This window comes from Juglans regia, chromosome 5 (genome assembly GCF_001411555.2).
Source record: "Juglans regia cultivar Chandler chromosome 5, Walnut 2.0, whole genome shotgun sequence".
NCBI lineage: Eukaryota > Viridiplantae > Streptophyta > Magnoliopsida > Fagales > Juglandaceae > Juglans > Juglans regia.
Window position 1 is genome coordinate 4635853 of NC_049905.1, and position 24403 is coordinate 4660255.

At 35.6% G+C, this 24403-nt stretch overlaps 2 protein-coding genes across 2 annotated transcripts; one reads left to right on the forward strand and one right to left on the reverse strand.

Moving 5' to 3' along the window:
• On the forward strand, positions 1 to 3055 carry LOC108996375 (dimethylnonatriene synthase-like). Its single transcript, XM_018972244.2, is given in 3 exon segments — positions 1 to 209; positions 211 to 984; positions 2116 to 3055. Coding segments are annotated over 3 exon segments (1560 nt in total). The 5' UTR covers positions 1 to 44; the 3' UTR covers positions 2737 to 3055.
• A 694-nt stretch (positions 3056 to 3749) lies between these two features.
• LOC108996376 (UV-B-induced protein At3g17800, chloroplastic-like) lies at positions 3750 to 7506 on the reverse strand. The gene is made up of 2 exons (XM_018972245.2): positions 6910 to 7506; positions 3750 to 4920 (listed from the first exon to the last, which is right to left on the reverse strand). The coding sequence occupies exons 1-2, from the start codon at positions 7326 to 7328 to the stop codon at positions 4119 to 4121; spliced, it is 1221 nt and encodes a 406-aa protein (XP_018827790.2). The 5' UTR covers positions 7329 to 7506; the 3' UTR covers positions 3750 to 4118.
• Positions 7507 to 24403: the final 16897 nt, after the last annotated feature.

Below are 24403 nucleotides of genomic sequence, written 5' to 3' on the forward strand. Positions count from 1 at the left end.
TCAATTTGCATTCCATCCCAATATCTTCAGCTCATATAAGCAGTATGGAGTTTTTCTTCCAAACAATCTTAGCGCTTATAGCTTTGCTACTCATCTTTAGCGTCTTGAAAAAGATTGCATCACGTACCATTTACAGGCGTGACGCCAAAATCATTGCAGTCCCTGAACCATCAGGGGCACTGCCCATCTTGGGTCACCTCCATCTTCTAGGAGGCCATGCAAGGCCCTGCCGCCCGAACTCTTGGTGCCATGGCCGATAAATTCGGCTCACTTTTCTCTCTCAGGTTCGGTCTCCGGCGAGTCTTGGTGGTGAGTAGTTCGGAGATGGCAAAGGAATGCGTAGCTACAAACGATAGAGTTTTTGCTACGAGGGCAAGCATAGCAGCGGGAAAATACATGGGTTACAACGACGCCGTTTTTGCACTTGCTCCTTACGGACAGTATTGGCGTGATGTGAGAAAGATGGCCATCCTCGAGCTTCTGTCAAGCCAACCGATTGAAAAACGAAAGCATGTCCGAGCATCAGAGGTGGAGTCGCTCGTTAAAGATGTGTACTCGGTGTGCGAAAACAACGGGGTGGTGGATATCAGTGATTTGCTCGAGCACATGGCGTTCAACATCATCCTTAGGGTGCTAGTAGGAAAGCGATTTTCCGGTAGCGAATACAGAGAAAGAAACAGCGAGGGGAACCGTATCAGAAGCGGGATAAAGGAGGCTTTGCGTCTCAGTGGCGTTTTCGTCATGTCGGACGCCATTCCATATCTTGAATGGATGGACTTCCGAGGGCATGTTGGTTCCATGAAGAGAACCGCAAAGGAACTTGACTCTGTGGTTGATGCTTGGCTCAATGAACATCTAAGACAGAAATCGGAGGGTGAAAGTAATGGTGAAAGTGATTTCATGGATGCAATGCTATCGACCCTTCCGGCAGATGCTGTGATTGCGGGCCATACGCGTGATATTATCATCAAGGCGACAACAGTGGTATGTTAACGTTGTTGTTATCAGTTAACTTGTTCCTCAACCGTTTTAAAGATTCTTCTTCGTGGACTTCCGTGATATTTTGTGTGGTTGGTATGTCTCATGGCCAGCCATGATGGAAACAGTATTTTTCTCGGGTGTAAAATCTAATTAAATATATAAGTATTCAAGAATAACTAATTAATAATATATGATTTAATTAATAATATACCAAATCACTTAGGATTGTGAATTTTTTTACTGTAGAATAGATCATTTAACCTTTTATATGAAGTCGTATCAATTTATAAACATTTAATTTTTCTAAGGTTTTTGTGTAGAATTAGCACTTTTCTTTCGTATTTTTTTTTTATTAACATTAGATATTCAAAAATAGCGTCCCGACTAATTTTGAAAGTGCACATGCCCTTGACAATGAGTTTTCGCAAGCGTAACTATTGTAATTTAAGAGAAAAATTTTCTAGTCTAATTGTTTGCACCCAAGAAGCCGATTTGAACCTTAGACTTTAAATGGAGCATACCACCAAGACCAAAATTTTTACCACTTAAGCCAACCGCCAATCGTTACTTCTCTTTCATAATTAACCTCCAAAGTTAGTAGAAAAAGTTCAAGAGTTGAAAACACTTACATATATAACCAAACAAATTTCACCAAAAGATTTACATTAGTTAATTATTGAAGGTGATGAAATAGAAAAAAGATCCCTTTAAGTTATCCCTCAACAACTTAAAGGATCTTGATGAAATTCATTAATTTGCATGCCCTCCCATTTTTTTTCTCCTATGTGCATGTGAATTCCTTATAATTGAGTCACTTGATGATCAATCACTTGCATATAATATATTACTTCTAATAATCATTTTGATTTCTTATAGAGATAAATACATATTTTATATTTCATTAAGTCCATAAAAATAATTTATGTATGTACAAGCACTACAAGAAAATTGTTTATTTACGACCAATTAATTCCAGCGAAATGATTATTTACAATTGAAATTGGTTACAAATAGTCTTTTGGTTGTAATAAATTAATCCCATAAATCATTTTTTCTTGTAGTGAAGTTTAATTTAAAAAAAAAAATCTTCTACTGTAGTACTACTCATTGATTCATTTTATTAATTATTTGCAGGTTCTCATCCTAACAGGCGCAGGAAGCACAGCTGCTACTCTAACATGGGCACTCTCCCTACTCTTAAACCATCCGAAAGTGCTCGAGGCTGCCCAAGAAGAGCTAGACATTCATGTAGGCAGAGAAAGATGGGTGCAAGAATCTGATATTAACAACCTAAACTACCTCCAAGCCATTGTCAAGGAAACCCTACGCTTATACCCACCAGGTCCTCTCACAGGGCTGCGCGAGGCCATGCAAGATTGTAACCTCGGCGGCTTTCATGTTTCCAAGGGCACCCGTTTGATCATCAACCTATGGAAGCTGCAACGAGACCCGCAAATATGGTCGAATCCGTCCGAATTCCAACCGGAGAGGTTTCTGACAACTCACGCCGACATCAATGTCTGGGGCCAGAACTTTGAGTATATTCCGTTTAGCTCTGGCAGAAGGTCGTGCCCCGGAACTTCTTTCGGCTTGCAGGTGGTTCACTTGGCACTAGCTCGTTTGCTGCAGGGATTTGACATCTCCACCATGGGAGGTGTGAAGGTGGACATGCGTGAAGGTCTGGGAGTTGACTTACCTAAGGTAGATCCACTCGTACTTGTACCCAAGCCTCGCCTTCCAATGGAGCTTTATTAAGTGCTTTGAAGCGAAAGTTCTCCGTTCAACTATCATGATCAGGTTTTTCTACCAGAATAATTCTATTTGAAGCGTTGATCATCTGCTGCTATATTTATCTGTCCAAATTGTAAAAATGTTTTGATTAGAAAACTAAAAGAAATCTCGATCCAATCGAAAGGCCAGTTATTAATTATAGTATGTTGCTTGACGTTAGAGGATAAGAGTTGAATAAGAATTGCCCTACTCTTTAGGCAATTGATATCAGCTGTATTCTCATGCATGGAGTGAACAGTCTGTGTTGAAATATAGTTTCTTAATTGGTAGGAGATCATAAAGGTGCCGTTAGGATAGTGAGTTGAGATGAAACTTGAAAGTTAAATAAAATACTATTAAAATATTATTTTTTGATATTATTATTATTATTTTAAGAATTGAAAAACTTGAATTATTTATTATATTTTGTGTGGAAATTTAAAAAAATTATAATGATGAAATGAAATGAGATAAAATCAGATCAGATGAAATATTTTCACTATCCAAATGGGGCCTGGTACAATATACTTTAAAGTGGAAAAATTATAGATATGTAGATTAAATTTTAAAAATATTTATATTCTCCTCTCAATATATATTGGTCTACCTCGTATGTTTTTTTCTCAGTGATGGATTCAAATCCTTCGAGTAGGACTGGCAAGAGCATCACCGCTAAAGTCCCAACATGAGGTAGTGTGGGCACCCGTCATATGTCTACCTCTCTTCCACTCTAGCAATTTTTTAAGTACTTCTAAAGTTGAGGCCAATTTGCACCCTTGAAATATTTAGGAAATTTGGAACGTGAGATTATCTGAAAAATGATTCAAAATGGTGATTAGTTTATTGGATAACAAGCTGTATGTAATGCATATTTCCAGTTATAATGAAGAAGGAATGATAGATTGGATCAAAAGGGGAGACCCTGACGGATTTAATGTAATTTGTTGATTTTTCAAGCACACAGACTCATTCATTGAAGCAACAGGGGAACACCCTCATTTAACAAAGAACAAAAGGTATGGAAGATAAGATATAAAATAAATTGAATACAGGGATATGGTGCCAATTTGCTATTGTGTGTACATGATTCATGACTCCAAAGTCCAAACTCACCAATTGAAGAAACTGACATGCCAGTTGCTAGCGACCGAATCAATTACAAAGTATACAGAAGCAAGCCAACATAGTTATCAGGATGAAAATGACCCAGGAATCTATCAACTTTAATGACAATAGAGATAGACTATACATTCAAAAATTCTTGAGTATTTGCAAAATAAAGCAAAAAGTATGCCGCGAAACTTCTATTTACAAAGAGAATTACCCGAAAGCAGCAACTTTTTCTACTTAATAACCTCCCTGTTTGACTAATTATTCTCCTTGAGCTTATACACAGTGTCAATGTATTCTTCTGTGTCCCGAAGGAATGAACCAAAAGCAACAGCCTCCAACGCCAATCTCTTCAGACTCGAAAATGAAGTCAAGATCGACTCATCATTCTCAACTAAATTAACCTTTTCATCCCAAAAAAGTGCACAGCAATGACTCTCAATCAAGTTAACAGCCTCCTTAGATTTAAGTTTTGCACATCTCTGCAACGTATCAGGGTCAAATTCCTTCACATAACATTTCAATGTTTGACGCTTCATTTCCTGGTTAGTTGACCCTTGAGAATATGACATAGATTGTACATTACTAACACCGCCAAAGAGGAGATTTTTCAATCCATACGGACACATCTGTTGGAACTGAAGGGGGGTCCTACGCCCAAGATTGTCCTGGTTTACCAAGGCTAGACCTTGCTCTAAGTGGTGCCTCAATGATGCAGACTTCAAAAAGTAGCCATATAAGATGGAGGCCGCATATACTTGGCTAAGCTTGAGCCGTGGAATCTTAGTTGTTGCCCAATGGTCTGTGACACTAGAATCTGCTCTCAAGCCACTGACATTCGTGACATATTCCTTGACCATCTCCAAAACCTCCAAGCTGTGGATGGACTCCAGCTCCCAATCCCTTGAAGGCCATATTTCTAGTCTGCCATTATAAATGCATCTAGAGAGCCTTGGAACCAAGGGGACTTTGATCTCAGAAAATTTATAAAAGATTAACATGTACATGACATCTTCAACGGCTAGTTGGCACTCTTGCTCCTTTAGTAGTGCAACCCTCCTATCATTCATATATATATTTCAGGTCATCAAAAAAAGATTTAAGAAAATAACAGTTCAGTCAACAAAGTATTCCAAAATAACAGTTCAGTCAACAAAGTATTCCAATAACAGTTCATCCACTGGGGTTCTAGGCGCTCAGCATAAGCCATTGATACACCATAGACAATCACAATGCCATACCAACACGAAATATGGACCTCAATTTGACAAGTTCAATCCACAAGGAACATCAGACCCAAATACCAAAACAACAGGCATCGAACTAATTGGAAGATGATGCCTCTGATCCCAGAATTAGGAGTAAAAAAAGACCACCGGGAAAGAATTTTCAGTACAACTTGGTGTTGGTTTATTTAGGCCATGCATGGGCATGAATCATGTAGGGCTTAGGATAGATGTTGATAGAATGGAACACAAAGGAACATGAAAAGTCAAACCCTGATCATGTTATCTCACAATGCTGATTTTATGTCATAAGGCAGGATAGTAACTGAAAATAGAGGATGTTATCTTACAATCCTGATCATGTAGGTGTCTAGCCATTTCTAACAGATTACAGGACACATAAAGCAGTTATAAAGCATAGATGAGACGAAATGTAGCCCTTCATTACATAAACTTATATACACCTATTTCAACATAATTCATTATGAATGGCTTCAAATGCTACATAGATACCATAAACATTATGATGTCAATAGATCTTACCATCTCCAGTAAACAAGACCGGGCACACATAGAAGTCCACTATTGTAAACCAAGTACAATAAAACAGCTAGATTTCTCAATTCCAACCATCTGATTCGATTCTAAACATCTCACAATCTTTTGACCACCCAAGAGATTTGAATGAAATCATTAGAAAAAACTGATTTTTTCACAGATGATCTACAATTGTAACCCATCACATAGTTGATCACATCCTAAATCACAAGAATTCACTGAGGAGATATTCAAAGAATTCTAATCAATGGTAAGAAAGGAACTCAACCCAAGTTGACAACCCCCTTAAGAATCCAGAATAGATCATGCGTTATGCTACTGTAGTTAGTTACAATGAAATTAAAATTGTCTTTATAAGTTACGATGTAGAGCATCCATTTTAATGGAATAGTAAAAGGCCCTTTTCATCTTTAATACATACAAAACAACCTTCCCAAGTTCCCATTGAATCTCAAAACAAGACAACATAGAAAACAAAAGGGAAAATGAGGCAATTAGTAGTCCTGTTTTGTTTTTACATGGTTCAATAAATTTCCAAACTTTGATCTGGAGTTTCCCAATCTAATCTGTGAAAATTTGGAAGAGACTGGAGCCATCCACAGGATGAAATTTAGCAAGTCACAGGTCATGTCAAATTACTGATAGCATTACATGAGCACATGACGCTATGACAGTTCAAAGGTACAACAGGGGACTACTTAATCACCAAAAGTTTAAAAAACCAACCATATTTCTAAGATACTTGCCTCGGATCACACCCTGATAACTGCTACCATGCTCTCTCAAGAAACTCACTCCAAAATATGCCAACAAAAATAATTTTTAATAGAAACAGAATAATCAATCAACTACTTAATCAACAATAACTGACTAATAATTTGTTTGTTTATCGATAAAAAAAACTGACTAATAATTTCACAAGCTTATTCTTTTATGTCTTTCAAAATTAAACTCGGCAATGGATCTGAAAAAAAAATAAAAAAAATCTTTTAAATTATAGTACAAGCCAACAGCTTTTATGAACAAAAGGAAGCAAGGTTATTACTCCTCACAGATTTCCACATATTCACAAGTTTAACTAACGAATCAAAGGTCACCCGCTTTACTCAATAAATCCTATGTGCATACATCATTAAAAAAAAAAAAATTGAATGCAAACGTACATACATACAGACATACATACATACATACATATAGACACATAGATAGCGATACATAAGGAGAAATAAACAGACAACAAAAGATAGATACTAAAGGAGCAGACCTGTGAAGGCAGGCTTCATCAGAGCCAACGCTGAGCCGCATACGGGAAACGGCGCCATCGCGAACATCGGCCAAGAGCTTCAGCTCATCCACGACGGCGATGTGGAACAACTGGCGGTGGTTCTGCAACACACTGCTCAAGAACCTCCCCGGCTGGGACCGGGGCTCGAGCGGCGAGTTCAGGCTGCTACTGGGCTCGAAGTGGCTGGCCCCGGCGCTCGCGATTACCGAAAAGACCCTCCTGGGCCTGATGGAAAGACCGGATGCGGCACGCCTGGTGAGAAGGGGATCGTTGGGGAAGTCGAGGACAGTTTTCGTCGAAAAAACAAGGGGCTTTCGAAACGAGGGAGGGGGATACGGAGAAGAAACTGTGAAAGCAGTGGGGGTGGGGTTGCCGTGGCGTAAGAACCAACAGTCCATTAACAGAGTGTGAGTGGAAAGGCAAAGGATTTGAGAAGTTTGTACTGCAAAGTGTGAGAGAGGGGGTTGGGCGAGTTTCAATGGATACGATCGGGGTTTGACTTCACACTGGCCGAGGGAGAAGGACAGCCATGACAGAGAAGGGAAGATCAATTGCCAATTATTTATAAAGAAAGAGAGAGAAGTGTTATCCAACAAAACAACTTATCAGTTATCACACTTCAATCCTATTATATTATTTAAAAAATTCACCTTTGATTTTTTTTCTTTCCCCCCCAAAAAATCATGGGTTAGTGAATATATTTTTAGGTGTTTTAAGGGAAAAAAAATTATACTTTTTATCTCTAACTCATCATATTTTTACATTATTTATATGAGTTATTTTATTATCAAATCTGTGCTGATTGAGGACATTATCTATATTATTTAAAAAGTAAAATTTGATTTGTAAAATTTAAATTTTAAAACTTATCTATTAAATCAAATTATGACATATAAATATTTTATTAAATATGCTATATACACCGATTTAATAATAAAAATTTTGGTTTTACAATTTATGAAATGATATTAATTAAAAAATAATTTGTTAGCCTGATAAGCTATTTCAAGTTGCTATATTAAGAGAAATATTTTAATAGTAAAAATATTTTATAAAAATAAATTCACAATCTAAAGCGGTTTGATATAATTAAATTACTTTTATTCTAAAATAAATCTAAAGCATCAAATAAAATCATAATAAATTTTTTCTTTCATGAGATTTATTTATATAGAAGTTTCCTTATAATAATATTGTAAACAAAAAAGTAGGACTTACCTTGTAAATTCTACTAAAGAAAAATGACAAGTTTTCTCCCGATAAATAATATAACAATTGAACATACATAAAAAATTATATAAAATAAAATTATAAATTTATGTAATTTTATAGAATTCGTTAAATATATTTTATAATAAAAATAATTTTATAATTAAATTATATGAATTTATATTTATATAATTTTTTTATGTAGCATTTTCCAACAAGGATGGTAATTTACAGGTCAACCATCCGTTTGAAAAGGCGTTAGAAGAAGAGTCAAATCCGTGTATAATTTGGCCACCACGCACACTGAAAATTTGCCACTACGGCACCCTGAAATGGACTGCTTATCTATTTTGTCTTCACTTATCAATTTCATTATTCATTTTTATTTATTATTATTATTATTATTATTATTATTATATTTACGCAAGAGTAGGAGATAGGATAATATTATTTATTATCTAAGGAACAGACGTGGTTTGTATCTACCAATTGTAAAATATTGAGTAAAGATAGACATATAATTTTTTATTTTTTTTAAAAAAACTTACTTGTAAATGGAGATATTAATATATAAATTCAAATTCAAATTCAAATTAGTAAGATTTAAATATTTTTAATAAAGGAATATTATCACAACATTGATTGATTATAAAATAAATTGTAAAAATATTTTTATCCTTTTTAAAAATATAAAAATTTAAATTATTTCTTTCAATATTTTTCTATCATATCTAGAAACTTTATCATCTATGCTGTTGACAGTGTAGACATCATGTCCCAACAAATAGTCCTCGCACAAAGACATTTTATTTGAAGATTGTTAGGTGGCCGCATGATAAAAAAAAACTATTGATAAATACTAAGGAAATAATCACATGTGCGGTGTTATATTTTGTCGGGTCATTCTATCATTCATATCATTAATTAATATGATATAATATGATTTATAAACTTTAAAATCATAAATATTTCTTATAAATTAAATCATGAAGTATTAGCATACTCCATACCGGCTTATAAATAGTATATTTCTATTGTTTTAACTTTAGTTTGTGTTAGTTTCCTAAACAATATAAAATACTCAATAAACGGTCTCGTTTGTTATTATAATTCCACTCAATTTATATAATCTAATCAATTTTTCTAAATTTTCATATAAAATAAAATAAACAATTCAATTTTTTCAAATCTCTAAAAAAAATAATATTAAAAAATATATTCTAACAATATTTTATTCAACTTTTAACTTTAATCTCAACTCATCTCATCTCATTTAAGTTCAAATCATATAAATCAAGAATAAACTTTAAGGAATCTGCAAAAAGTCTTGATGCACCCTAATATTCATCAAAAGGTGCATGAAGTTTAGGTATGTTTGGATACTTGGAGTATTTTAAAATTTTGTAAACAATAATAAAATGGTTTGAGTAAAAGATGTTTGATTAGATTTTGAGAAATGAGAGAAAAAAAGTTGAATAAAATATTATAAATTAAAAAGTTGTTTGAATACAATTTTTTAATATTAATTTTAATTTAAAATTTATATAAGTTGTATTGATTTTTATGTTTAGATAATGATTAAATGAAAAAGTTATTTTTTGTTCGAGTGATGTTTGGAAATGAAATTATGATAAATTTTGAAATATTTTTATATGTCAAAACATGCCCTAAAATCTTCTCAAAGGGAAATAATAAAAAACGAGAGCCATAACATCATAAAAAATAAAATTAGAAAAAAAAAAACTTGTAAAACCATGTAAACGATAGCCATTATTGCATGACCATGTAATTCTCTCTAAAATAAAAACAAGTCGTTGAAATTGTCAAAGAGATTAGCTTTGCTTACTATTTTAAGCTGTTTCATCCGTCAGAACCAAATTACCAAGTCCATACATCAAATAAATTGCCAATTTCTAAGCTGTATTTCCGCAGATTAATTTTCTCTCATCCACAAGCATTTCTACACCAATTCCCCCCTGCATGCCTACTATTTTAGTCTTGAGCCCATCCCGATCCCAAAACAATATAAATTCATGTGCTATTCTGAAAGGAAAATAGCACTAGAACTACTTACATATATACATACAACTAATTTGGAGGAAGAACAATGAAGCGATTACTCTTGTGCTTGGTTCTCATCATAAGCATGGTGGTGCTAAGAGGCGGCGCCCACGCTGCCGTAACATACATCAATCCTAGGGTGGATGACCCATGCCAGATGCCTGGAAGTAAACACCCAGATTGTAATCCTCACACCGAGGCACCTCCTGACCAGGAGGCTAACAAATACCAACATGGTTGTAACAAGGAAAGTCACTGCCGTGATGGAAATTGACCTCCTTGCATGCGTACTTTGAGCTTGACCAAATGCTAATCCCAAAACTTCAAGATAAGCAAAGGATCAAGCACGTCCGTGCGTGCACACGCTCGTACGTGTGTCGTATGTGTGTGGTGCATTGTCAAGATACCACTGGAATACTATTTTTGCATATGTAAACTATATTGTATGGTTTATGTTGAGAATAACCATGTTTTCAAGTTGGTGTGAATGATGTGATTCTCATACCGTACTTGAAAAAACATGATGTTTTGATTTAAAATATAAAAAAAGTTATAATTTATAATTTAAATCTTATCAATTAGATCTTGCCGCATCAAATGTGTGAATGATGTATCCTCCCCTCCATAGGTGATATCATGTAGAAAGCTAGACTCTTAAGCAATTGAGGTAAAAAGCTAATTAAATTACACCAGATCAACTAGCGTGAGAATAAAACATTCACGATTAGGGAAATCAAATATGTAAATCTTTACTTACAAGATATATCAAATATAGGTGGGGTTTGCACTCAATGTTCCTTTGGAATATAGAGATTGGTCTCTTTGATCTCTAATCTAAAGAGGGTGCGTATTCATTGCTCAAGGTCAGCAATGGAGGAGGAGCTTGCAAACTTGTGTGAGGGCCTCAAGTTAACTGAGGAGGAGCAACAAGAGATCAACCTCTCTGAGGAGGATATTTGGCTTTCACAAAGCAAAAGCAAAACTTGTCTTGTTGCATTGATTGTGACAGACAAAGAGGTGAACAAATAAGCCTTCAAAGCTAGGGGTGCTACCCTCATGGTGCGAGACGGGAGGGGGGGTCCCTTTCCTGCAGCCCGCTCCACACCATGCGGGGGAGGGGCTTTTTCCCCCTGCCCGGGAGGCGGGGACGGTGCCCCTTTCCCCTTTCCCCTTTCCTCTCCGCCCCTTGCTTAGACCAACCCATTAGGTCTAAAAACTTAATTTTGGGTTTAAAAATATTTTTTTGGATCCAAATTATAATATAATTAAAATTTATAAAAACAAAAAGAACTTAAATTCATTAGAGTTATATTTTGGATTGCTTTGGCCTCCTAGGCCAACCTTTATATAAGTGGTCAAGGCAGGACAATAGTCATACTTAAAGAACTTAGTAACTTGGATACAATTTCAAGTCTTTAATAAATTGTATATATTTATATACAATATATTTATTTATATATATAAATGTAAAAAAAATATTTTTTTATATATCTGGAGCAAAACGGAGCGGGGGGTGGGGCCCCGCTGGGGTCATCCCGCTCCCACTAGTTGTATAAGTTGTATTGATTTTTGTGTTTAGATAATGGTTAGATAAAAAAGTTATTTTATGTTTGAGTGATGATTGGGAATGAAATTATGATAAATTTTAAAAATTTTAAAAATTCTGAAATATTTTTATATGTCTAAACATACCCTAAAATCTTCTCAAACTGAAATAATAAAAAAGGAGAGCCATAACATCATAAAAAATAAAATTAGAAAAAAACAACTTGTAAAACCATGTAAACGATAGCCATTATTGCATAACCATGCAATTCCCTCCAAAATAAAAACAAGTCGTTGAAATTGTCAAAGAGCTTAGCTTTGCTTACTATTTTAAGCTATTTCTTCCGTCAGAACCAAATTCCGAAGTCCATAGATCCAAATTGCCAATTTCTCAGCTGTATTTCCGTAGATTAATTTTCTCTCATCCACAATCATTTCTGCAACAATTTTCCAATATTCATCTATGCGTACATTACAATACAATCCATTACATATTACACTATTGGTATTTATAAATTACATTACCAAACACAAAATTACAAGAAATGAGTTACAAAATCAGCAGCACAGTTTTCCCATCAGTGATTTAATCTCACACCGAAGAATCTCCCCAAAGAAGCATTTTCTGACATTTGATCAGGAACTTTTCCAAGCTTGCCTAACATAAATTGCTTCATCCTAGCTTCGTTATATTCTATCTCTTTCTCTGCAAAATAGATACATGTAAAAGAAAATAGTGACAATGCTAAGCATAGATTCCATTAGAAAAATTTACTAAGATACAATATCTTTAAAGATTTATTTAGTAATGGACTTAAAAAAAAGATGTTGATCACTGAGTTCCATTTTTAAATAAATACTGGGAAGTTGTAACCCGTGTAAGGACTTTTCAAATAGGAAAAGTCTACATTTTTCTTCTACCAATATTGCTGCATAATAAGTCAAACTTTTCAAAAATACAAGTAGAAGACACACACACACACAAAAGAAAACAACCCATACCAGCACAAGAAAAAAATGTAGACTTAAAATAAAGATGTTGATCATTGAGTTCCATTTTTAAATCAATAATGAGAAGTTGTAACCCTTCTAATGACTTTTCAGACAGTAAAAGTCTACTTTTTTCTATCAATACTACTGCATAACAAGTTAAACTTCTTAAAAATACAGGTAAAAGACATTCTGTTTGGCTCTTAAGAAAACAACACATACCAAGACACACACACACAAAAGAGAGAGAGAGAGAGAGAGAGTTCCATACCCATACGTGTGCTAGAACGGGGAAAGGTCTATGAGGTCCTGTGCAACATCTGCTCCACTGCTTCTTCCTAGATCTTTGGCTGAAGAAACTTAAGATCTGGGCAAATCAGTAGTGAAAAATGACCCATGTTAAAGAAAAAAAAGGAGATCTAAGAAAACATTAATCCATCACTTTCACCCCAAAGTCTAAAACCCATGACAACCGAATAATCATGTTTATAATATATATGGAGTAGCTACTTCTTATCTATTAAACTCAACTTCAAAATTTTCAGCGACAACAACAAATCTTCCAAAAACAAAGCTAAAGAGAAAGCATTGAATCTCACAAGACCATCGCCAAAATCAACAAAACAAACTGAAAATCAACAAATAGAGTACAAAACATACAGAGAGAAGAAAACATACCGACGTATGACAAGATAAATTACATTTCCAAGATATGTTCCTCACAGTTTATAACAAAAAAAATAACAAGTCAACAACATGTCCCAACAATTCATCAAAAACACTAGGTAACAAAAGGAAGATACTCAAATAATAAACCAACGATGTCAAATCCAAATCTTTTGGGAAGAAAAATGCTACCACCAAACAATACATTTAATCTTTCACAGCATGCTTAAACAGGAAATCCAAGTCACCACACTTGAACATGTTTATGCCAAGTAAACAAAGTTTCCCCTTCAAGTTCAAGGTGTTGTTGCATTCCATATCATATCCTTTCCCACATGCTTGCAAATCTAAAACACTGTCAAAAAACACAGATTTGGAAGTGTAATGCACGGGTTTCGGAGATATTTCCCAAAGAAGGAATTTGAACCTTCGGTTTGTCAAGAAGAACTAACACAAAGACAATATTTCACAACCCAAATCGAAATAATAGCACCAACATGGAGAGTGTATGCGAAATGGAGAAAAACTAACATTGGTTATAGAAGTCGACGACGGAGCAAAAAAGTAGAAGACGACGGCCACGAGGAACAGATCTTCGATTGGTAGAGGAAGAGTGACAGGAGCTAGGGTTTCAACATGAGAGAGAGAGAGAGAAGAAAACGACGGAGCCACAAAACCTAAGAGAGAGAGAGGATGGATGAATGCTAAACCTAAGAAAGAAGATGAACTGCGAAGAGAAACTCGAATAGAAGACTCGAAGAGAGAGAGGGGAGATGAATGAAAGCTAAACCTAAGAAAGAGATGAACCGGTACTCAATCTGGTACCCGCTTTAAGTCACCTGCATCTAGACCGTATAGGTCCGAGTTTTATAATCTGAATTTCGGCTCAGATTTGATCTTGGCTGAAACCCGGAACCAAAAAGAGAGTATCTGAGTTACGGACCGGTCAGGAAAAAAACTCGGTCCAGATAAGTAGTCTTAACGCCAATCCCAAAACTTCAAGATATGCAAAGGATCAAGCGCGCGTGTGTGTGTGTGTGTGGTGTATTGTCAAGATACCACTGGAATACTATTTTTCCGTATGTAAACTATATTGTATGGGTTATGTTAAGAAAAATCATGTTTTCAAGTTGGTGTGAATGATGTGATTCTCATACCGTACTAGAAAAAACATGATGGTTTGATTTATAAAATAAAAAAATTTAAAATTTAAAATTTAAATTTGATCAATTAGATCTTGCCGCATCAAATGTGTGAATGATGTATCCTCCATAGGTGATATCATGTAGAAAGCTAGACTCTTAAGCAATTGATGTAAAAAGCTAATTAAATTACACCAGATCAACTAGCGTGACTAGGAATAAAACTTTCACGATTAGCTAAATCAAATATGTAAATCATTACTTATAAGATATATCAAATATAGGTGGGGTTTGCTCTTTATGCTCATTTGGAACAAAGAGATTGGTCACTTTGATCTCTAATCTAAAGAGGGTGCGTATCCATTGCTCAAGGTCAGCAATGGAGGAGGAGCTTGCAAACTATTGAGAGGGCCCCTCAAGTTAACTTAGGAGGAGCAAAAAGAGATCAACCTCTTTGAGGAGGATATTTGGCTTTCACAAAGCATAAGCAAAACTTGTCTTGCTGCACTGGTTGTAATAGACAAAGAGGTGATCAAATAAGCCTTCAAAGCTAGGGGTGCTACCCGCATGCCCCGTCCCGCCCCGCATCATGCTGGGATGGGGGGACCTACCCCCGCACCCTCCTCCTCACCATGCAGGGGAGAAGCTTTTTTCCAAAAAATGCCATCCGCCACGCCCCCTCCTAGGCCAACACATTGGGTCTAAAAAATTATTTATAAATCCTAAAATATTCTTTTAGACCCAAATTATAATACAATTAAAATTATAAATTAAAATTTATAAATACAAAATGAACTTAAACTCATTAGAGTTATATTTTGGATTGTTTTGGATTCCTAAGCCAATATTTAGAGATGACGTCAAGACAATACAATAATCATACTTAAATAATGTGGGCAATACAATAGCTTGAATACAATTTCAAGTTTTTAATAAATTGTATATATCTTATATACAATATATTTATATATATATATATAGATGTAAAAAAAAAATATATTTTTATATATGTGGAGTGGAGTGGGGGCGGGGCAGGGCCTCGCTGGGGTCATCTCGCCCCTTGCCTCTGCATAGGAGGAGCGGGGTAGCTTGCCATCCCATGTGGGGGTGGGGACCCGCTGCCCACCCCTATTCAAAGCTACGATGGCCAAAGTCTGGAAAACTAATGGTTGTCTGACATTCAAGGATATTGCTAGGAACAAATTCCTCATCGATTTCCATAGCATGGCTGTGAAGAATAGGGTGTTATTGGGACTTCCGTGGTCTTTTGATAGGTACTTGGTTAGCTTACAAGAGTGTAAATGTAGTGTTGCTCTGAAGGACATAGATTTCTCTCCAGTACCCTTCTGGATCCAGCTTCATGACCTTCCTTTTGTTGGCATGAATAAAAACATGGGAGAGAAGCTTGGGGAAGTATAGGGCATGTCATGCTCGTGGATGTGGATGACAAAGATTGTACAGAGGGTTTAACAAAAGCAAGTGGCAACTTTTTGCACTTAGGAAATCAAGGTGGCTCTTATCTACTGTTTGAGGAAGCCTCAAACTGCATCGGGGAACTTCTAGTAGCTGTTGACATGCCTGCTCCCACCAACCTGCAGACAGGCTCACAGCAGATTGACCATGTGATGGCCTCTGCAGAAGACAACCACCTGGTAAGTCTCCCTTGGACCTCTACTCAACAAAGTCCAGCTAGACAAAACAAAACTCACCTTTTGTCTTACTGGAAAATGAGGGCCAAGGGCGTTTGCATCTAGTCCCGAGGTAACTATGGTTAACATGCCTGAGATCTGTCCCAAAAATAGGAAAAAGAAAAGAACTAGTGCTATGACAGTTAAATCCCTGAGAGTTTCTAAGAGACTCAAGAACCTAGCAATGGCAGAGGCTGTTCAATAGCCTTGCCAATCCCCATGAAAACCCTTTGTTGGAATTGCCGAGGGCTTGGGAACCCTTAGACAGTTCGGGAGCTTCACCTTTTGGTGAGAGATAAGTCCCCATTTGGTTTTTCTAATTGAAACAAAATGCAAAAGAAACAAAGTGGAAACCATCGATAACAAACTGGGATTTGAATGCAGTTTTATAGTTGACTGTTTGGGTTGAAGTGGAGGTTTGGTAGCCCTTTGGAAACAGGAACTCAATGTTGACTTAGTCTCTTACTCTCAAAGTCACATCTCCCTTTAGATCCAAGCTGATGCCTTAGACAAGAATTGGATCTTAATAGGCTTTTATGGTCAACCTGTAGTGGCTAAGCGAAAAGAGAGTTGGAGTCTGCTCACACTTCTTAAACCTGCTCAGAACATCTCCTGGTTATGTATAGGGGACTTCAATGAAATAATCTCCCATGATGAAAAGATGGGTGGACCCCCTAAGCCCTCTAAATAAATGGACGATTTTAGGTAAAAACTTATGGATTGTGATCTTGGAGAGCTTGGCTTTAAAAGATTCGAATTTACATGGTGTAATAACCGAGATGACACTAATTTCACCAAAGAGAGATTGGATAGGGCACTAGTAAATTGTGAATGGCAGCAATTATTTAAATTTAACTCAGTCAACATTCTGCCTGTATAAAGCTCAGACCATACCCCCCTACTTGTCACAAACTACTCCCATGAACCTACCTTCACCCCTCATAAAAGAATTTTCAGATAGGAGGTAGCATGGGTTAAGCAGGAGGAATGTGATGCTATTGTTAAGAGAGCCTGGTTTGGGTCACTCCAACATGGTTCCAAAGCAGAAGTTATTAGGAGAGGACTCGAGCGATGCAGATATCAGTTAAGAGATTGGAATAGCACCTCCAAGAGGAACTATCAGCATACCCTTAACCATAAAAGGGTGCTGTTAAGATCCTTACAAGAATCAAACACTGGACTTGTAACTGAATAGATTTGAACCTCATAAAGGGAGGTTGATGCTTTCCTTGAGGAAGATGATTTAAAATGGCGCCAGAGAGCCAAACAAAGATGGCTACAAGATGGTGACAGAAACACTAAATATTTTCATAGATGTGCTAGTCCAAGGAAACAAAGAAACTTCATCTCTAACATTATAACTGAGGAAGGGAATCGTGTGTCAAATGTGGAGGATATTAGGGTGCAGTTTCAAGAATTTTACCTCGACCTTTTCTCATCCTCCAACCCAACTGGTGGTGCAGCTCTTCTGGAAAATCTTGAGCCTTCTGTCACAGAAGAGATGAACATGAATTTATCTAAGGGTTACACTAGAGAAGAGCTGGAGAGGACCATCTTTGAAATGGACCCTATTGGATCCCCTGGTCCTGATGGCTTCCCATCACTTTTCTTTCAAAACCACTGGTCAACTGTGGGAGATTCTGTTGTAGCAGCTGTCATTGAATTGCTTAATCAAAGGTAGAATTCCAATCCATAAACCACACCTTCATCACCCTCATTCCTAAGAAGAGAACCCCTGTGCTTGTAATTGACTATAGACCCATCAGCCTTTGCAATGTATTTTACAAAATCATACATTGCAAAGGTTGTTGCCAATAGACTCAAAAGCATACATCCACACTTGATCTCAAACACTCAGAGTGCCTTTGTCCAAGGAAGACTGATATCTGACAACACTATAGTGGCCTATGAACTACTTCACTCCATGTAAAATAGGATGAGAAGACAAAAAGAGGGGTACATAGCTCTCAAACTCGATATGAGCAAGGCCTATGATAGGCTTGAATGAAGCTTTTTACAAGATTTGATGCAAAAAATGAGATTTGAAAGTGTCTGGATTGACCTTATTATGTAGTGTGTGTCTGCAGTTTCCTACTGAATCCTCCTAACTGACTCCCCTCAAACTAGCTTCACACCTTCAAGGGGAATTAGACAAGTATACCCATTTTCTCCTTACCTCTTCATCCTATGTTCAGAAATGTTAAGTTTTGCTTTGAACCAAGCTTAACAGAGGGGTCTTATCTGAGGATTTCATGTAGCTTGAGGTTCTTTGTCTATTAACCACCTAATTTTTTTTAGATGACAACCTTGGTTTTTGCAAGGCTCACTCAAATGAATGGTGTAGGCTGCATGGTATTATCTACATTGTTTAAATAGTAAGATTTGATTTGTAAAATTTAAATTTTAAAACTTATTTATTAAATCAAATTATGACATGTAAATATTTTATTAAATGTGTTATTATATACACCGACTTAATAATAAAATTTTTGGTTTTACATTTTATAAAATGATATTAATTAAAAACTAATTTGTTGGCCTAATAAGCTAGTTCAAGTTGTTATATTAAGAGAAGTATTTTGATAGTAAAGATATTTTATAAAAATAAATTTACAATCAGATGCAATTTGATATGTATATCAGATTATAATTAAATTACTTTTATTCTAAAATAAATCTAATATATCACATAAAATCATAATAAATTTTTACTTTCATGAGATTTATTTATATAGAAGTTTCCTTATAACAATATTGTAAACATAAAAACAAAAAAAAAAAGGACTTGCCTTGTAAATTCTAGTATAGGAAAATGACAAGTTTTCTTTTGGTAAATAATATAACAATTGAACATACACAAAAATATTATATAAAATAAATTTATAAATTAATTTAATTTTATGAAATTCGTTAAATATATTTTATAATAACATCAATTTATAAATTTATATAATTTATTTACGTAGCATTTTCCAATAAGGATGGTAATTTACAGGTCAACCATCCGTTTGGAAAGGCGTTAGAAGAAGATTCAAATCCGTCTATAATTTGCCACCACGCACACTGAAAATTTGCCACTACAACACCCTGAAATGGACTGCTTATCTATTTTGTGTTCACTTATCAATTTCATTATTCATTTTTATTTATTATTATTGTTATTATTATATTTAGGCAAAAGTAGGAGATAGGATAATATTATTTATTATCTATGAAACAGACGTGGTTTGTATCTACCAATTGTAAAATATTGAGTAAAGAGAGACATATAATTTTTTATATTTTTTTAAAAAAACTTACTTGTAAATGGAGATATTAATATATAAATTCAAATTCAAATTCAAATTAGTAAGATTTAAATATTTTTAATAAAGGAATATTATCACAACATTGATTGATTATAAAATAAATTGTAAAAATATTTTTATCCTTTTTAAAAATTTAAAAATTTAAATAATTTCTTTCAATATCTGTCTATCATATCTAGAAACTTTATCATCTATGGTGTTGACAGCGTAGTCTTCATGTCCCAACAAATAGTCCTCGCACAGAGACATTTTATTTGGAGATTGTTAGGTGGCCGCATGATAAAAAAAAAAAACTACTGATAAATACTAAGAAAATAATCACATGTGCGGTGTTATATTTTGTCGGGTCATTCTATCATTCATATCATTAATTAATATGATATAATATGATTTATAAACTTTAAAATCATAAATATTTCTTATAAATTAAATCATGACGTATTAGCATACTCCATACCGGCTTATAAATAGTATATTTCTATTGTTTTAACTTTAGTTTGTGTTAATTTCCTAAACAATATAAAATACTCAATAAACGGTATCGTTTGTTATTACAATTCCACTCAACTCATCTAATTTAATCTATTTTTCTAAATTTTCATATAAAATAAAATAAACAATTTAATTTTTTCAAATCTCTAAACAAAAATAGTATTAAAAAATATATTCTAACAATATTTTATTCAACTTTTAACTTTAATCTCAACTTATCTCATCTCATCCAAGTTCAAATCATATAATTCAGGAATAAACTTTAAGGAATCTGTAAAAAGTCTTTATGCACCTTTTTTTTTTTTTTTTGAAACCGAAATTTTGTATTCATTACTATAATCAAGCAAGATCACTCATTACAAGTTCTCTCTTTCTTAATGATAATCCTAATACAATTTGGTATCTCTTCTATCCAAACTAAATCTGTATCCTGATGTAAAGCTTCCTTTGCTAAAGTATGTGCTACCTCATTTGCATTTCTGTACACGAACTCGACACTCCAGCCTTTCCACAGGTCCAGTAAACTCTTAGCAGCTTCAACAATGCTCCCATATACCGACCTATCCTCTTCCTGGCTATTCACTGCCTTGACTATCAGTTGAGCATCTCCTTCAAAGATCACTCTCTCCATCTTCAAATCCCTACATATTTCCATTGCCTTCCATAAAGCATGAGTTTCAGCAACTGCTGGGTGATCAACATTGCTCTGTTGGCCTTCAACTGCAACCAGTGGTTCCCCTTCTTCATCTCTAATTATAACTCGTATCCTTGCCTTCCTTCCTTTTAGATCCATTGCTGCATCCCAATTGACCTTGACATAGTTCTCTTTTGGTCTCTTCCATGCTTGTTCCCTTCTCTCTAAATTGTTGCCTTGACTGTTAACTAACAGCTTCTGTTGCACCATTTTAAACTCATGAAGTTCTTCCTTTGCTGTTCTTAGCATTTGACTAGGACTTTTGAACGACCCTTCATAACAAAATTCATTTCTCCTTAGCCAAAGGCACCTCATTACAGTAGCTATCTCACTCAACTCAATTTTATCCACCTTTCCTAGTAGCTTCTCCCATAGAGACATCAAATCTCTTTCATCCTTACTCCACTTTTGGACTGTAATGCTGAAACCAGACCAAACATCACTAGTAGCTGGGCAGTGCCATAAAACATGCAAGACTGTTTCCTCCTTCTGTTTGCAAATAGGACAAATTGGATCATCAGTAATTTTCCTGAGTAGCAGGTTCCTTCTAGTGGCTAGTAACTCGTTTCCTGCTCTCCACATGAAAAGTTTGACCTTCCCTGGAACCTTTAATTCCCAAATACTACTCCATCTTTTGTCCACTTCTCCTACTCCTGATGCTTCACCTATGATAGCCCTTTTTTTATTAGATTCTACCATATAAGCACTCTTCACTGAAAATTGACCTTTTTCATCATGACTCCAAATCAACTTGTCTTCCACATTCATTTTACTTAAGGGAATACTGCATATTAATACATCTTATTCCTTATTAAAAATACTTTCAATTAACGGCTCATTCCACTCTCCACTATCATTCATAAGATCACAAACTCTTGCCTCATGATCCAAAATTGAAATTGGAGATTGAATGCTGAAAGTAACAGGAGTAGGATCCATTTTTGCCCCCAGATCTTGATATTTTTTCCATTACCCACCCTCCATCTCAGACCCTCTTTCAACAAGTCCACTGCATTCCAAACACTATGCCAAATAAAAGATGGACTATATCCCATTTTTTGCTTCTAGGAAAGTGACTGATCTGAAATATTTTTCTTTAAAAATCTTGGCAACCAGGCTATTTGGATTTTGAATAAACCTCCACCCCTGTTTGGCAAGTAATGCCTAGTTAAAACAATCAAGATCCCTGAACCCGAGACCCCCTCTATCTTTCTACTTCTCCATCTTCTCCCAACTACACCAATGGATGCTGCTAGCTTTCTGATTTTTTCCCCACCAAAACTTAGCAAGCATCATATTAAGCTCATTACACAAACTTTTAGGGAGTTTAAAAACACTCATAGTATAGGTTGGAATGGCTTGAAGTATTGCCTTAATCAAAATTTCTTTCCCAACTGCAGACAAAAAGATGTTTTTCCAATTATTGATTTTCTTCCAAACCCTTTCTTTTATACTTCTAAACGTATTATACTTAGACCTTCCCACCATAGGTGGTAAGCCTAAGTACTTTTCAAAGCTTCCTCTCATCACTGCTCCCCCCAATTCTTTAATCCTCCCTTTGACTACCTCTCTTGAATTTGAGCTAAAAAACACTGCTGTTTTGTCTTTATTGAGAAACTGTCCATTGGCCCTTTTATATCTCATTAACAGATTTTGAATTCTAACCCATTCTTCCTCCTTTGCCCTTCCAAACAAAAGGTAGTCATCAGCAAACAACAAGTGATACACTCGAATTCCTCCCCTTGCCACTGTCACTCCCCTTGTTTCTCCTTTGGCATCTGAGTTGTTAAGTAGAGAACTTAGACCTTCCGCACAGAGGATGAAAAGGTAAGGAGATAAAGGGTCACCTTGTCTCAATCCTCTATGAGGAATTATTCTTTTCCCTGGTTTTCCATTGATGAGTGCTGAGTAACTCATTGTTTTGACACATTTCATAACCAGATCAACCCACTTCTTACACAGTCCCAGCTTCATCAAGACTTCCTCCAAGTAATCCCATTCTATTCTATCATAGGCCTTTGACATATCAAGCTTGATTGCCATACTCCCAACTCTACCATTCTTCCTAGTCTTCATGGTGTGCAATAACTCATAGGCCACCATTATGTTATCTGTGATCAACCTCCCTGGAATGAAAGCACTTTGATTGGGGGAGACCAAGCTGTTCAACACTTTTTTAAACCTATTAGCTAGGACTTTTGACATAATCTTATAGGCCACGTTGCATAAACTTATGGGCCTAAAGTCACTAGCTAATCTAGGCTCTTTCACTTTAGGGATGAGAGCAATATAAGTGTAATTATCATCATGGGTTAAAGAGTTACCATTAAGCCAAGTTAGGATAGTTTTGCACACATCATCTCCAATAATATGCCAATGTTTTTGATAAAAACATGCTCCAAACCTGTCAGGGCCAGGTGATTTCAAAGGTGCCATATGGTATAGAGCTTCCTCAACCTTAGCTCTTGTGAAAACCCTACTCAATGTTTCATTCATCTCTATTGTTACTCGAGGTTCCAGATCTTTCAGACATTCAGCTATATCAGTCTTAGTAGGTCCTGAGGAAGTAAACAACTTTTGAAAATAAGAGTTAAACTCCCCTTCCACTTCAGATGGATTTGAAAGCCTTCTATCCTCTTCATCAAATAACTCTTTAATAAAATTCTTCCTCCTTCTTTGATTAGCACAACTGTGAAAAAACTTTGTATTTCTATCACCCAACTGGTACCAGTTCAGCTTTGCTCTTTGTCTCCATTTTAAATCCTCTTTCTCAAGCAGCCCCCCAATCTCTCTTTGTATTCTTTTAATATCTTGTATGTTATGACTACCCTCATTTTCTTGTAACATTTGCAACTTAGTTTTTTCTCTGATAGACTCTCTCTTATCCCCAATTAACTTTTTATTCCAACTCAGTAAGGCTCCCTTAACATCTTCCAGCATTCTATTCATACTCTTTGCAACATCCCTAATTGCTTGACCCCTGAACCATACCCTTTTAATCACCTCCTCACACTCTTCCTCGAGGGCCCATTGAGCTTCATATCTAAACATCCTCTTCACCTTCCATACTTGAATTACTGGCTGATTCATATTAAGCAGAATGGGTCTATGATCAGAGCTTCTATTTACTAACACTTCCACCCTCCCTTCCTTGAAAATCTCATTCCAAACTGAATTCACCATTACTATGTCTAACCTTTCTTTGGTAAAGGTCTCATCCTCATGCTTATTGCTCCATGTGAATTTATCCCCTCTCCATCCTAGATCAAACAAACCACCTCCCTCCAACACTTCTCTAAATCTTTCCATTTGTTTCTCTGGTCTTTGTCTTCCTCTCCATTTTTCATCATGGGTCAAAATTTCGTTGAAATCCCCCACCACACACCAGCCACAACTGCTAGTTGGTTTCAAAGAACTCAATAGTTGCCAGGATTCTTCTCTTTTACATGTCTCGGGCTGCCCATAAAAGCCTGTTAATAACTATTTGTCCTTTTTACCACCCTCATTTGTAATCCAAGCACTGATGTGCCTTTGGGAATAATTCAGAATCTCAACCTTCATTGAATAGTCCCACAGAAGCATTAAACCCCCATTTCTCCCCATGGGTTCAACAACAAAACAGCCTTCACATTGCAATCTTCTTTTGATCCTATCACTCTTACCACTCCTCAATTTGGT